Consider the following 15,385-nt stretch of genomic DNA (forward strand, 5'->3'; position numbering starts at 1 on the left):
CTGTCCATCCCCTGCATAATTTTGTATGTCTCAATCATGTCCCCCCTCAAGGGTCTCTTTTCTAGGCTGAAGAGGCCCAAACGCCGTAGCCTTTCCTCATAAGGAAGGTGCCCCAGCCCCGTAATCATCTTAGTCGCTCTCTTTTGCACCTTTTCCATTTCCACTATGTCTTTTTTGAGATGCGGTGACCAGAACTGGACACAATACTCCAGGTGTGGCCTTACCATAGATTTGTACAACGGCATTATAATACTAGCCGTTTTGTTCTCAATACCCTTCCTAATGATCCCAAGCATAGAATTGGCCTTCTTCACTGCCGCCGCACATTGGATCGACACTGTCATCGACCTGTCCACCCCCCCCGCCAAGATCTCTCTCCTGATCTGTCACAGACAGCTCAGAACCCATCAGCCTATATCTAAAGTTTTGATTTTTTGCCCCAATGTGCATGACTTTACACTTACTGACATTGAAGCGCATCTGCCATTTTGCTGCCCATTCTGCCAGTCTGGAGAGATCCTTTTGGACGTCCTCACAATCACTTCTGGTCTTTACCACTCGGAAAAGTTTGGTGTCATCTGCAAACTTAGCCACTTCACTGCTCAACCCTGTCTCCAGGTCATTTATGAAGAGGTTGAAAAGCACCGGTCCCAGGACAGATCCTTGGGGCACACCACTTTTCACCTCTCTCCATTGTGAAAATAGCCCATTGACACCCACTCTCTGCTTCCTGGCCTCCAACCAGTTCTCAATCCACGAGAGGACCTGTCCTCTAATTCCCTGACTGTGGAGTTTTTTCAGTAGCCTTTGGTGAGGGACCGTGTCAAACGCCTTCTGAAAGTCCAGATATATAATGTCCACGGGTTCTCCCGCATCCACATGCCTGTTGACCTTTTCAAAGAATTCTATAAGGTTTGTGAGGCAAGACTTACCCTTACAGAAGCCATGCTGACTCTCCCTCAGCAAGGCCTGTTCGTCTATGTGTTTTGAGATCCTATCTTTGATGAGGCATTCCACCATCTTACCCGGTATGGATGTTAGGCTGACCGGCCTATAGTTTCCCAGGTCCCCCCTCTTTCCCTTTTTAAAAATAGGCGTGACATTTGCTATCCTCCAATCTTCTGGCACCGTGGCCGTTTTGAGGGACAAGTTGCATACCTTATTCAAGAGATCTGCAACTTCATTCTTCAATTCCTTAATAACCCTTGGGTGGATGCCATCAGGGCCCGGTGACTTATTGATCTTTAATTTATCAATGAGGTCTTAAACATCTTCTCTTTTAACCTCTATCTGACTTAACTCTATCTGACTTAACTTATGCCTATTACATGATTACAGCATGTGTACAGGTCCAGCCTATTTATGCATGGATTTTTTATACACAAACTTGACTCAACACAAATGGCCCCTGCAAATGAGAAGGAATGTGCTGATCCCTGGAGAAGGGGAAAAATGCATCCCTTTAAAATCAGTTTAAAAAACTGAACAGTCCTTTAACAAAAACCTCCTTAATGAGAGGTAGCGAGAGGGGGGGGGCAGCTGACTGACAATCCATCAATCCTTCTCTCTCCAGCGGACCCCTCCCTTCTCCCTGAGCAGGAAAGGGAAAGAAAGGTGATCACTTTGCATTGGTGAAGGGAAGGGCTGAGTGAAGCGCCTTTCTTTCTAAGAGCTTGGAGGAGGACTGATTGATGAATTGTCTTCTTAATGACTCTTACCATACATCACAATCACCGGAGCAAAGAAACTTTGTTTTTTAAATTGATTTGCTATAGTGAGTTTTGCCATCCAAGTGAGTGCTTGGAACTGAACCCATGGGAATAATGAGGCTCAGCTGTACTTGATTTTTCAAATGTAAATAGCACATACTGGGATTTGGATCAGGATTATAGGAGGGTTTAACCTTTTCCCCCTATGTAGTATGGTTCTGCTCCCCCTCCAGCTACTGGTTGGAGACAATCCATATTGGGGAGAAGGATTAAAGCCCCCTTCCTACTACTACAGTCCTTATCCCTGTTGGGCCCACTGTATACACAAGACTATGTTTGAAAAGTTAAAGCATATATACTTCAATCATGCAATAGGCATTCTGCCTCGCTCACCAGCGAGAACACGAAGTAACTGGGTCCAGATGGGGGGGATGGGGTCGGAAATCTACCATCATTTGTGAATGTCACACAAGTGTTTGTGCTGCCAAATTACATGAACTGGAAATGGGGGGGGGGGGAGTCATGCTTGGATTAGCCCAAAAGAACAGAATGTGTGCCCCTCTTCAAGTGATAGGAATGTATCTTTCAAAAATCCATCACCATCTCTTAGATGTAGGTAAAGCAAGATTTTTTTTTTGTCTACCTTTGGAGAAGACTTCGTCTCATTTATGGAACCATTGGAAAATCTATTTCCAAAGAGTTTAATAAAACATATATATACTGCCTCACACTGTAAAAACTATTATTCCCCTGGGTGGAAGAGTGACTAACTGTAAACGTTAATGGCTTCTTCCAGTGCCTTCTAACCTTATACCTTTCTCTCCTTCTCCCTTTTCAACCCAAAGTGCTATTGTTTCTCTGGGATAACCTTCCTTTTGAGGTAGCAGTTCCTGTGAGGCATGAGAGTGATATATTTTATTTAGTCTTATTTTTAGTGGCACTCACCACAATAACAAAAGTGTGTGGCAGTGTTGCTTTTTTCCCTTTCAATCGTTGTCTTAAATTTTCCATATATGTGAGTGCTACATTTGTATATCTTATTGGGCTCTTATTGGAAGGTGAGTATCCCTAAAATGGTAATATAGAGCATATGCCAGCCACTGTTAGGTGCTCTTAAGTACTATTGGTTTCACTGGGAGAGATTTAATCCATTTTTGCCAGGCGCACAGGTGTACACATTTGCTCCCTATTGTGTATATGCAACGTTGGGCAGAAATGGTTTAAGGATGCACTAATCCCATTGAAATCAACAGGGCTTAGACATATGTCACTTTGGCTGGACTGTAGTTTTTGTTTCATCATTTGCTCCAGTTTCTTCTGGAAGTGAAGATTATTCAGTTGTGTTGAAGGATAATACTGAAAGCTCAACTCTTGTTTCTTCTTAGTCTCTATAAATCACTCTTTGAACTAATATGTTAATACTATTGAAGCTTAACCTACATGGTGAATTTTAGAGTTACTCATAGCACTGGAAGGTGGCGCTCATGAACCAGTTGGAGATCTTATCTAATGAGAACAGCCCAGAAAATAACACCTTGTACCAACATTACATGTCCACACATTTTCCATTCTCAGTACATACAGGTCCAGCCTTGTTATACACAGATTTTTTATACCCGGATTTGACTCAACACGAATGGCTCCTGCAAATGAGAAGGAATGTGCTGATCCCTGGAGAAGGGGAAAAATGCACCCCTTTAAAATCACAGTTTGAAAAACTGCTTTTTACTGTTGCAGAGAAACAGTCATACAAGTGATTACAGGTATAACCTAAGTATCCACAGATTTTTCTGTCTCACAGCTGATGAGAAGGGCCCTTTAAATTAAAGGAAAACAGTTGTTTAATAATGCCAGAGAGGGCAGCTGGCTGACAATCCATCAATCATTCTCTGCAGGCTTCACTCCTCCCTTCCCCCTGAGCACATGAAAGAAGGCTAAATGGCAGCAATTATCACCTTCTCCATTCTTTCCCCCTTGCTGGAGCTCCTGGTGAAGGGAGGGATTTTTACCTCCTAGTGAAGCCTAAGCGCCTGGAGACGCCATGCGTGTAAAAGGTTTTTTACAAAGGTTTTTTAATCACCAGAGCAAAGAAACTTTGTTCTTTAAATTGATTTGCTATAGTTTGTTTTTTGCCATCCACATGAGTGCTTTGAATGGAACCCTTGTGAATAATGAGACTCAACCTGCATACAGAAAACAGATGTAAGAAATGGCTGTTGAGTGCTGCTCTCCAAATCATTTTACAATAACCAATGATACTTTTATCCTCTGTATGAAAAATACCGCTGTAGGAATCCCTGTCAAGTCCATTTTATTATCATCCTTGATTGCCAATTTATTGTAGACAACCTTTCTGATTCTGAGGATTTTTTCAAATTGCATGAAAAGTTTTTTGCCATGTGTTTGTGCAACAGGCACAATATTGTGGCAAGTGTCACTTAGAAATCCCAGATTATCAAGGGGACAGAAGTGGCTTTGAATGTAGGCCGCAAGGGGGAGAAAAGTGGAGGTTGCTTGTTGCATCTCTATTATCCACAAAGCTGGAAATAATATTGCTTTTCAGGTTTTTGTTTTTTCCATGGTATCTCAAGGAAGGTGATCTTGGACTAGTTTTTCCAATGTTGAATAGGAATTGATGTGTGTTTTAAAACAACAGTAAAGAAACAATTGGATAGATAGGTAAATGTTTGAGTGGGTCTGTGTATGGGGTAAACTGCAGACATTGAGGTAAGATGGTTATATTTATCCTATACAAATTATTTCAGTGCAGCTGGTTCCCTCTTAAGATCCTTCCTGAATGTTCACTGCTTCAGATCATTTGTTCCCTGAACCAACACTGCTTGTTTACTTAGCTTATTTTATTTCTTTATTTAATTCAGTGTCCTTCTCTTCTGACAAAGAGCTTGGGGACAGCATTTGATCCTCAGAGGAGTTTTACCTCTCTCCCATCACCACTTGAAGTGAAGTTGTTGGGCTTGAGGGAATAACAGTGGCCACTAGGTTGTGGCCTTGCTGCATGAAGTCTGGCTAGCTTCCTCTCTCAATGATTTTAAGCATTTATTAAATACTTTTCTGTTTTAGATCTGTCATTAATTGTTGTTCTCTGAATAAGTTGACATCTTGTCTGTTTTATCATTACTGGTCAATCTGGTTTCCGTCTATTTCTGATGGTTTGCTATTTTGTTGATTGTTGTTTTAAGGACGTTATAAGCCACCTTGAGGGTTCTAGAATGGAAAGGTGGCGTAGATAAATTCTCAAAGCTTTTTTTTACTTGTTTTTTTAATTTGCTTTTTGTTTGCTATTATTATTGCTTGCATTTTGTGATCTTTTATTGTATTTTAATATTTTATATTATTGTTAGCTACCTTGTGCCTTTTGCTACAAAAGGGATATACAGTAAACTTTTAATTAATAAACACTCCTATTTACTTACTTACCATTTTTAAGCAAGGAGTTCTCAATGCGGTTTCTGTAATAGCCGAAGGGAGAGGTTATCTAAAAAGAAAGATCTTCAGGGGTCAGTGTCGTGAATATGTACATGTTAGGCCTTGGTTAGCATGTGGAGCCTGAACCAAACTAAGTCAGTAATAGAGAAGTTGCTAGCAGTTCCTAGCTGCAAGAGTGTGAGTAAACAAACACAAAGATTGTTGTCTCTGCTCTGCTGGCCAGAAAGGACAGACAACAAGAATTACAACCCATTGGAATGTAGCACCTTTGCAGACAGAACGGCGCCTTATCAAGCAGATGAAATGCAACTGTGGATCTCCAGTTGGGAGGGGTAAGAACTAAGAGGGCTAGCAACCAGGCCCACTTCGAGAAGGTTTTGTCCCCAGAAGTTTCGGATTGGACAGTCTAAATAAGTATGAAGTCACCTCAGTACTATTAGCATGAGAAGTATAATAATGAGTGCCCCAAGGGTTGTGTCCGGCCCTTCTTGGACAGAGGTTTTGGGTGCAACATCCTACACGCTGTGAGCTCCATTGTCCAACATGGGAATCTGGCCTCACAGGTAGCCTGGAGCTAAAAAGATCTGCAAGAGAAGCTGACCCAGGTGAGAGATAGGGATTAATAGAGATAGCCAGCTAGCTTTATTATTTTATTGCTGTTATGTTTCCTAGATGTTTATGCCTCTAGCATTTGCTGCCTTATGTAACCATATGTATTTAATAAACAAAAATCTCTTTTACTAAGTTGTTTCATTGTCTGTTGGGGACAAAGGCTCAGAATCCTGCCTAGCTGTTCAGCAAGCTACCAAGTGCTCATTGAGGTCTAGTAACTTGAGGACTGAAACTTTAATTGGAGAAAGCGCTCAGTGCCTGCAAGGAATAGAATTAAGCCTAGAGAGTCTCAATGTCCCTGGACTGAGACACTGGCACGTACAGGGTGGTGGCAGTACTACTAAACAGGGGGCCTTGAGGGCTTTAGGGTTCAAGAATCAAGAACTCTGAGCACCCTAAACCCCCCTAAGTTTGCAACAGCCAGAAAACTGCACTGCTGGCTGTACAACATTGAAGTCACAGGAAACTGTCATGCCACACTAGGCAACTCATCAGCCCAGATGGAAAAAGGTAGATGGTCCTCATGCTTTTGTCATCCCTGATGTGCTGACTCCAGAGGGACAACTTTGCTGGAGGTAGCCTGTTCCTCTTGTTTGGGCCTGGGAAAAATGCCCCACTTCCCCAGAAATAGCTTCAGGGGATTAGATGTTCCATTAGTCCCCTGGGAGCAGGTCTCTCCTTAGCCAAAGCTGAATGCAAGAAACACAGTCCCCACTTTTCCTTTCCCTGGATCTGACAGTTGATGCTAGTGCCATGTTGAAGTTTGGTGCTGTTGCTGCTCCTGTTGCTGAACTTCATACTTTGGAGAAATACATGGGGACTGTCCTTTTCTGCTCCAAAAAGCATCATGAACAATGATGGTGCTGTGATAATAACAGCAAACACATTTGTCCTCACAGCAACCCTGAAAAATAGGTTAGTCTGAGACAATAACTTAACCAAGGCTACCCAGTTAAGCTACTTGGCTAAACAGAGATTTGAACTCAGGATTTCCTCCTCTATCCACTACTCTATACTGTCCATACCAATTGCATTTTCTTTCCAATTTTTTGCTTATTTCTCTGCATGTCTGGACATTGATAACTCCCCAGAAGGTCTTGTGCCTGTTCAGCAGCCTAAAAAGCTGCTGTAACATCCTTTGCAAGCAGTCGAAACTCCATTATCTAACCCACCTGAGCATTTGTAGGTAGGGGAAATTCCTTCATGTCTGGAGTACTAAGATTGGCATGCGCTTAGCATTTTAAGCATTTATTAAACACTTTTCTGTTTCAGATGTATCTTTAACTGTTGCACACTGAATAAACCAAACCTGTCCATCTGGGCCAAGGGGTGGGGAGGAGTGACCAGCTGAGTTCCACTCCTCCAATCAAGGTTAGGTATTCCCCCACCCAGAGGAAGTCCAGGTTGTTCTCTCTCCATTGACCTGGAAGACTTCCTTGACCAATGTAAGTAGTGTGAGCCAGGATGTATTTAGTTAGCGTTGTGTTAAGGAAGTACATTTTTTTCTGGTTTGCTAAGCTACTCCAGCCATTTTCCAACTTCTTTGAGTTTAGCATAGCAAAGCATTGACGGGGAGCTGTGTGGGCTGAGTGTTTTGAGTAGTATCCGAACTCCATCTGCTAAGCATTACAGCATCCATTTGATCAAACCTTTCTGTTGTGCTTTCCAGCCCAGCTCACTCATTTTCTATCAGTCTGCTTGACCTTTCACTACCCACTTTTCTTTCCCATTAACCTTAATTAATGCTCTGCAGGATCCAGAGTGCTCAGGGAGGGCTCTGCACCCTACAGGAACACCTTTACTTTACCCTTAATGGGGTAAAGTGAGTAGCCCCATTGCGGGGCTGCTTACCTTACCCAGGGGAAGGGGACGAAAGTCCCCTTCTCCCGAGGCGCCTCCTATGGTAGCCCAGATTGCGCAGGATCTGGCGGCAGCTGTTCTCGGTGCCGGTGAGGCTGGGCACCCTGAGCAGCTCAGGATTGGGCTGCCTTTGCTGGTCCAGTAAAAGGAAAGCAGGAAGGGATGCAGGCATGGTAATCAGCATGTCCTTGATCAGCCTGCCTTCTTCCTGAATAATCATTCTCTCTTTTTTCCAGGATATCCCCGCCCCCTTCCTGTCTTCACTAATATCTTTCTATTGTAAGTTCTTCCTATAGGAGTCCTACCTGTTCTCTGTTTAGGGCAGTACCAAGCACACCTTTGGCTAGATGGCATTAGTATGCCTTTTAAATACATGTTTCCTGTGAGCAAAAAGTATATCCTATTCTTTGTGAATATATAAGCATTTTGTTGCTACAGTTTGTTTCATCTACCAGTCTGATTTGCTGAATTGTATATTAATGACCAATGAACTTTGGCACTAGGCAAGCATCTTATGATCTATGATCTTTAGCCTGAGGTTGCTGGAGAGGTAATTGGGTTAAGAGATGAGAGATGCTGAGGCTGTCTGGGGCAGTATTCTGGGGATTCCTGCAGGTTCCAGAGGGAGTGGTTTACACAGCCTGAGGCAAAACACTGAAAACTTGCAGGGAGCAAAGCTGGAGGAGGTAAAATGAGGCAAAGCTGAAAAATGAATAGAAAAGGCATGACAGCTATTATGGTTTGACTGTTTTTTCTTTTTCTTTTTAATTACAAGAATCCTGTGCATATAAAGTAGATTTGTGTACTACAGAACTGGCCAAAGGGCAATAGGGATAGAATTGTATTTGTTGTTTATACGATTTAGGGCCCAATCCTATCCAATTTTCCAGCGCTGATGAAACTGTGCCAAGAAGGGCATATGCTGAATCCTTCAGTGCAAGGGCAGTCATGGAGGCCTCAAAGTAGGGGAATGTTTGTTCCCTTACCTCGGGCCTGCGTGGCAGCTGCATCAGTACTGGAAGATTGGATAGAATTTGGCCCCTTAGATCTCTTGATGGTCCAAAGAGGATTACATAAGTGAACAAGGCAAATATACCTACTTTCTTCTTCATGTCCTGAGTTCTGCCCCACATATGGGATGTGTACCTACAGATCACAATATTTAACTTGCTAGAACCCTGAAGAGGTGCACTTGTCCCTCTCCTCCTCAGCTAGAAGTGCTCCACACACACTGCAGGCTCTGAGTGACTTCCTGCTCAGTTCTGACCCCCCAACCACAGTGAGGAGCTTTCTTTTTCTTTCCCTGTTTTTTGTGTTTATAATTAGTGTTTTGTGCTTTGAATGGAAAGTATCTGATTTTTCTTTCCTCTGTCATGCACTATGTTTCATTAGATCACCTTAAAAAGGTGCCTAAACTGTAGGGGTAAAATCCTCACTGTGGATGGCTCCCCATCTATGTGGACAAGGGATGTATAATGTGGATGTTTGTCTTGTTTGCTTAACATTTACAAAACAGAATAGCATCACTCCTTTCAACTTAAAACATATCAGGTGTGAGAGAATCTCTAGTGGTCCAAGTAACCTAATTAAAAAAACAAAAGAAATAATCCTCATTGTAAAATGGTTTAGTTGTTAGTATTTTGTATAATTACTATGGCATTACTTTATCTACTCATGCAGATTGTGCAGTTATATTTTTTCTGCTTGGAGACCGCCAATATTTCAATTTCTGCAAGCACCCTCAAGCATAAAGTTTCAATTTTCCAATGTGTTGCTTACATAAGCTTACAAAAAGTAAAATATGAATGCATATGTGATAGATCCAAAATGAATTTGTAGTTCTTTTGTTTGTGCATCTTACTATTTGCATTCTGCTCATCACCTCAATAGCTTGAAAATGTAGGAGAGTCAATAATTATAGTTCCAATTTTTTTTGGTTTGTTCAGATGTTGGATAAACTGAAAGCTCGCTGGCTGCACACTGGCTTGTGGGAGAAGCTGGAACAGATCAAGACTGTCATTGTGGAACCCAAAGGAGGTGACAAAGCTGACTTTGATGAGCTGCTGCAAATATACTATGATGCCATAAAATGTAAAAAAGGAAAAGGTGAGACAATGACTGGTATGACACTGCAGGTGCTTGAAAACTTGGTTGCTGCAACTAGACATTAGGATATACACACAACTGCTGCCGAAACCAGCAGTTATATGTCCTACCCTCTGCTTCTAGTAGTATCTAATGTACTTTACCCTGTGTCCTTTTAAAAGGACATTTTATTTAGTAATAAATAAACTTATTAAGAATTAAGATTTTTAATAATTTTAATTATTAATTTTATTAAGATTTTTTATTATCTAACATACATAGTAGTAAAAGTGAAGAAGTATAAATAAAATTAGAACAAAAATGTAGAGGAATGTAGTGACCAAACCATGTTAAATGTTGCAATTATGTACTTTGTGATAAAAGCATGAAACGTGGTTATATACAAAAGGTATATAGGAACAAGCCTTTCTCAGTTAACAACACTTAAGTTATGGAGTTCCCCCTCTGGCTGGCCAAATTGCTACTAGTTTTTAGAAGGGCAGCAAAACTGATTTATTTCATCTAAATTTTTTAAATTCTGGTCTTTTGTCTTCAGTTTTTATTTGTGCTCCAAGCTCTGACTCTGGATTTCTCCATTTGATTTTTGTATGCTTGCTGCCTTTGTTTTTTTATTAATTGTATGCTATGATATTTTAAATGTGTTATCTGTGTTGGTTGTTAGGTTCCCTCTTGGTCCTTTAAATGGGATAGGCTGCAAGATATCAGTACCGTATTCAAAACAAACAAATAAATAAACTAGGCACATAATTTTTTTTTTTCTTCAACAGCTTTTTGGGTTTTGTCATGCATGACTTTGGCCCTAAGGTATTGTATATGGAAGCAAAATGAGTCAGAAATGTGAAACAGTGTTGTCATAGACAACATAGTGATGATTAGTGGGCTTTGATAGTTCTTTTACTGTAATATGCCAGGTCCCAAAGAATTTCAGACAGATGTGCTCTTAATTCAGACAGGTGCATTTTAAAGAGTTAGATTCATTACCAAAGTATTGCTTACAGCTTGAATTTTGGTGTCGAAATAAACCTTTTTATTGTACTGAGCTGTGGTTGTTGATCCTAGAAGGCTTTGTCCCGAAGCAGGTGTAAAATAAAATGGTAAATGAAAAAAATCTCTGTAAATAAAGTCACTGTTCATGAAGAATATACAGGTTGAGCCTGTTTATCCACGGCTTTGGCTCAACATGGGTACCCTAGACCTGCGTTGAGCCAGACTTGGCCCAACGTGAACCCTCCAAAGCCCACAGAGGTCGTGCACGTCTGCCTGCACCCTCTTTGGGCTTCAGAATGGCCCCAGAGTGCATTAAAAAAAATGCAACTTCTGGTTTCCCTCGGGAAACTGGAAGTGATGTTTTTGCCCTTATAAGGCATTCTGGAGGGCACACCTGTATGTGTGTTTTACTTGCTTTGTAATTTGGCCACAGACCATTGACATATGTAAAGATATCAGGAAAATGCCCTTAGACTTTGCCCAACCCCCAAGAATGGAGAATCCTATAGTTTAGGACAGGGGTGCCCAAACCCCAGCCCTGGGGCCACATGCAGCCCTCGAGGACTCCCAGTCCAGCCTGCTCCAGTGAGCTCTGTCCCTATGGAGACAGTGAGCTCTGAACTCACTGTCTAGGGACTATGAACCCTAGTCTCCAGTGAGCTCTGGCCCTATGGAGACTTGCTGGAGCCCACACTGGCCCAATGCAACTGCTCTCAGTGTGACAGCCAACTGTTTGACCTCTCGTATGAGCTGTGAGACAAGGTATCCCTCCACTACTTGCTGTTTCATGTCTGTGATGCAGCAGTGGCAGCAAAGGAAAGACTGGCCTTGCTTTGTGCAAGGCCTTTTATAGGCCATTGCAAAACCGTCATTCATTAATATAAGTTCCATCTCTAATGCATTTATGTAAATTTATTCAAAATTGAAATGAAAATTAACTTTTTTCCCAGCCACCAACACAGTGTCAGAGAGAAGACGTAGCCTTCCTGCCAAAAAGTTTAGACACCCCTGGTTTAGGAGAAACCATCTCTGACACCTCTCACTGTGCCACTGTTGTTTGAATATGGTGCTTGGATGGTATTGCTAAAAGAGCTGAACTGTGATAGGGATGAAATCAGTCATTGAGATATATAAGGGCCATTTTGCTAAATTTAAAAAAAAAGTGTGAAGTTTGTCACTGTTTTCTGTTCTGGCCAGCAGCACTCCTAGCGCATGGTGGGTGGCATTGCCATGTTTGCATGTATGTGCAAAGGCATTTGTCTTTGTGTTCTTTCTAAGGAAATATATTCCCTAATGCAGTTGTGATGGTCTGTGGTAGAGAAAATAACAAAGGGTCTTGGTGTATGTTGGAGACTTAAGCTTTTTTCACTTCACTAAATGTACAAATTGGCCAATGAAAGAGTTGGAAATACCATGGGGTTCCCACTTCACACAACTAAATTCAGAATCATCTGTATCATCCATTTGTGCAGGCTACTAAAGCTTTATGATGTTTTTGCCCTTATCACTTTATACACCATTGTGCAGGCTACTAAAGCTTTATGTGGCCTGAGCACATGGGAAGAGAAGCATCATGCCCGTATCATGCTACAAGTTTTCAAGAATTTTTCTTCCTTCATTAGATTTATCAAGTGGACAGTGCAGTCTTAAAGTGAGCATTATGGTCTTTTCACGTACTCAGCAAAAATAGCAGACAGTCTTTTAATCATTTTGTTATTGTTTGATTCTGTTTCAGATGGTGCACTTCTTATTGCTGTCTGCAGAGGTAAAGTTAGTGAAGGTTTGGATTTTTCTGATGACAATGCCCGTGCTGTTATAACCATAGGAATTCCATTTCCAAATGTGAAGGACCTTCAGGTAGGATATGCACACTGCTAACACCTGTTAATTGTGCCATATCTAATTTTAGTGTGTTTTTTTTCTCAGCTGTATGCAATTATGACACGCTTTCCCAAAAATTCTTGCTTTACCCCTTTCCAAATGATGGTGTTTTCTGCATGATTATGTATAGATCAAAGAGCCTTACATTTTTATACTCCTTTGGTCTAGATCAGGGGTCGGCAACCTTAAACAATCAAAGAGCCATTTGGACCCGTTTTCTGGAGAAAAGAAAACCTCGGGAGCCACAAAACCCTTTTGACATCTAAAATGAAGATAACACTGCATATATAGTTTTTTTTACCTTTATGCTATGTATAAAAAAACTATAGTGTGTTGCATTTTTAAAATGAATGAACTGCTACAGAGAAAACAATATGTAACATATTTTAATGTTACAAGATCACCATAATCTTAAATTTAGAATTACATATAAAAAACGAAAGAGCTAAAATTAAATACATTTAAATTAAATACTAATTTATTTTCCCAGGGCCTGCCCTAGTCAATTTGGTGCTATAGGCAAGACTTGGGTTGGTGCCCTCCCTAGCAGAAAATCCTGACCAACAGTAAATAGTCATCTTTGTCTCTTTTCTACAGTAATGTAAAAGAGGTACAATGAAATACAAAATCTAATGACTAGTATTTTTCAATACAATAAAGAGATTTATAGTTTTTACTCCCCCTTGTATGTCCCAATTTATAATGCACTCCCCTCTTGTATATGCAACTTTTATAATGCGCTCCCCTCTTACAGGTCCCATTTTTATAATGTAGCCCCTTCTTGTAGCTCCCTTGTAGGTGCTGGGGCACCTTCCTTAAGAGGAAAGGCTACGGCCTTTGGGCCTCCAGCCTAGAAAAGAGGCGCCTGAGGGAGGATATGATTGAGACATACAAAATTATGCAGGGGATGGACAGAGTGGATAGAGAGATGCTCTTTACACTCTCACATAACACCAGAACCAGGGGACATCCTCTGCCTGTCTCCTCAGAAGTCAGCCCCAGTAGAGTGAATGGGGCTTCCTCCCAGGGAAGTGTGGACAGGCTCCTCTCCCTGTCTCCTCAGAAGTCAGCCCCAGTAGAGTGAACGGGGCTTCCTCCCAGGGAAGTGTGGACAGGCTCCTCTCCCTGTCTACTCAGAAGTCAGCCCCAGTAGAGGGAACGGGGCTTCCTCCCAGGGAAGTGTGGACAGGCTCCTCTCCCTGTCTCCTCAGAAGTCAGCCCCAGTAGAGTGAATGGGCTTCCTCCCAGGGAGGTGTGGACAGGCTCCACTGCCTGTCTCCTCAGAAGTCAGCCCCAGTAGAGGGAACGGGGCTTCCTCCCAGGGAAGTGTGGACAGGCTCCTCTGCCTGTCTCCTCAGAAGTCAGCCCCAGTAGAGTGAACAGGGCTTCCTCCCAGGGAAGTGTGGACAGGCTCCTCTGCCTGTCTCCTCAGAAGTCAGCCCCAGTAGAGTGAACAGGGCTTCCTCCCAGGGAAGTGTGGACAGGCTCCTCTGCCTGTGTACTCAGAAGTCAGCCCCAGTAGAGTGAACGGGGCTTCCTCCCTGGGAAGTGTGGACAGGCTCCTCTGCCTGTCTACTCAGAAGTCAGCCCCAGTAGAGGGACCGGGGCTTCCTCTCAGGGATGTGTGGACAGGCTCCTCTCCCTGTCTACTCAGAAGTCAGCCCCAGAAGAGTGAACGGGCTTCCTCCCTGGGAAGTGTGGACAGGCTCCTCTCCCTGTCTCCTCAGAAGTCAGCCCCAGAAGAGTGAACGGGCTCCTCTCCCTGTCTACTTAGAAGTCAGCCCCAGTAGAGTGAACGGGCTTCCTCCCTGGGAAGTGTGGACAGGAATGCAGCTCACCTCGCTCCTTCCTGCCCTTTGCCTCAGCAGCTTCTCCATCCAGCCTCGCCTCTTCCGTTCAGCCCCCTGCCTGCTGCAGGGCGAAGGAAGGAAGAGCGCAGGGAAGAGGTGCCCGGCTGCCCCCCCCACCTGCTCGCAGTGGGGCGCGGAGAGCAGGTCCAGGAGAGCGCCCCTGCCTGCCTGCCGAGGAAGGAGCTGCTGTGCGTGCGGGGGGGCGCTTTGCAGGGAAGGAGCTGCAGGGAAGGAGCTGCAGCTTTGCAGGGAGGAGCGGCGCCCCGTACTCACCAGCAGCCAGCGCCCGCAGCACATCGCGCCAGAGTGAGGCGCCCTCGGGGCTGGGCTGGCTGCGCGGAGGCCAAGGGGAAGGCGCCCCGCTTCCAGCCCCCACTGGGGAGCCGCATCAGAGGACAAGAGCTGCATGCGGCTCTGAAAACACAGGTTGCAGACCCCAGGTCTAGATAGAATCCAGATTTTAGATAATCCTGCAACATGTTTATTTGCCTTATGGTGCCACTTCAGTGCAATAGTGTAAAAGCTGTGTTTGCAGCAAAACCAGTCTCTTTAGGGAATGGTTGATCAACCAGCTTTGAACCCACCCAACAGTTGTACCATCTTGGCCACATTTTACAATTTTATCAACAAGGTTATCATGGCAGACTTTGTCAAATGGTATGTTGAAATCTATGTACCCTGTGCCTGTTAGTTTAGATCAGTGGCACCCAAAGTCATGACCTCTGTGTTTGAAAAATGCAGTCCCCATCTGGACTGCAGCTTTTCTTACTGCTCTCACGTGGCTCGTTCTCCTGGTAGACCTGGGCACCAGGACACTCTGGAACATCACGTCTGTTGCCCAGCATCCCAAAAGGCTGCATGACAGGATGTCTTTGGCAGATGCGACTGCCTGGAGCATCCTGGTGCCCTGGTCTTCCAGGAGAACAAGCTGTG

General features: G+C 43.3%; 1 protein-coding gene across 1 annotated transcript in view; it reads left to right on the forward strand.

Moving 5' to 3' along the window:
• BRIP1 (BRCA1 interacting helicase 1) overlaps positions 1–15,385 on the forward strand; it is a 160,996-nt gene that overhangs the window by 102,015 nt on the left and 43,596 nt on the right. Inside the window, exons 15-16 of the mRNA XM_066635758.1 lie at positions 9,575–9,734; positions 12,457–12,578. Coding sequence (XP_066491855.1) covers positions 9,575–9,734; positions 12,457–12,578 — 282 coding nt within the window. The remainder of the gene's footprint in view (positions 1–9,574; positions 9,735–12,456; positions 12,579–15,385) is intronic.

Source organism: Tiliqua scincoides, chromosome 8 (genome assembly GCF_035046505.1).
Source record: "Tiliqua scincoides isolate rTilSci1 chromosome 8, rTilSci1.hap2, whole genome shotgun sequence".
In the NCBI taxonomy this organism is placed as follows: domain Eukaryota; kingdom Metazoa; phylum Chordata; class Lepidosauria; order Squamata; family Scincidae; genus Tiliqua; species Tiliqua scincoides.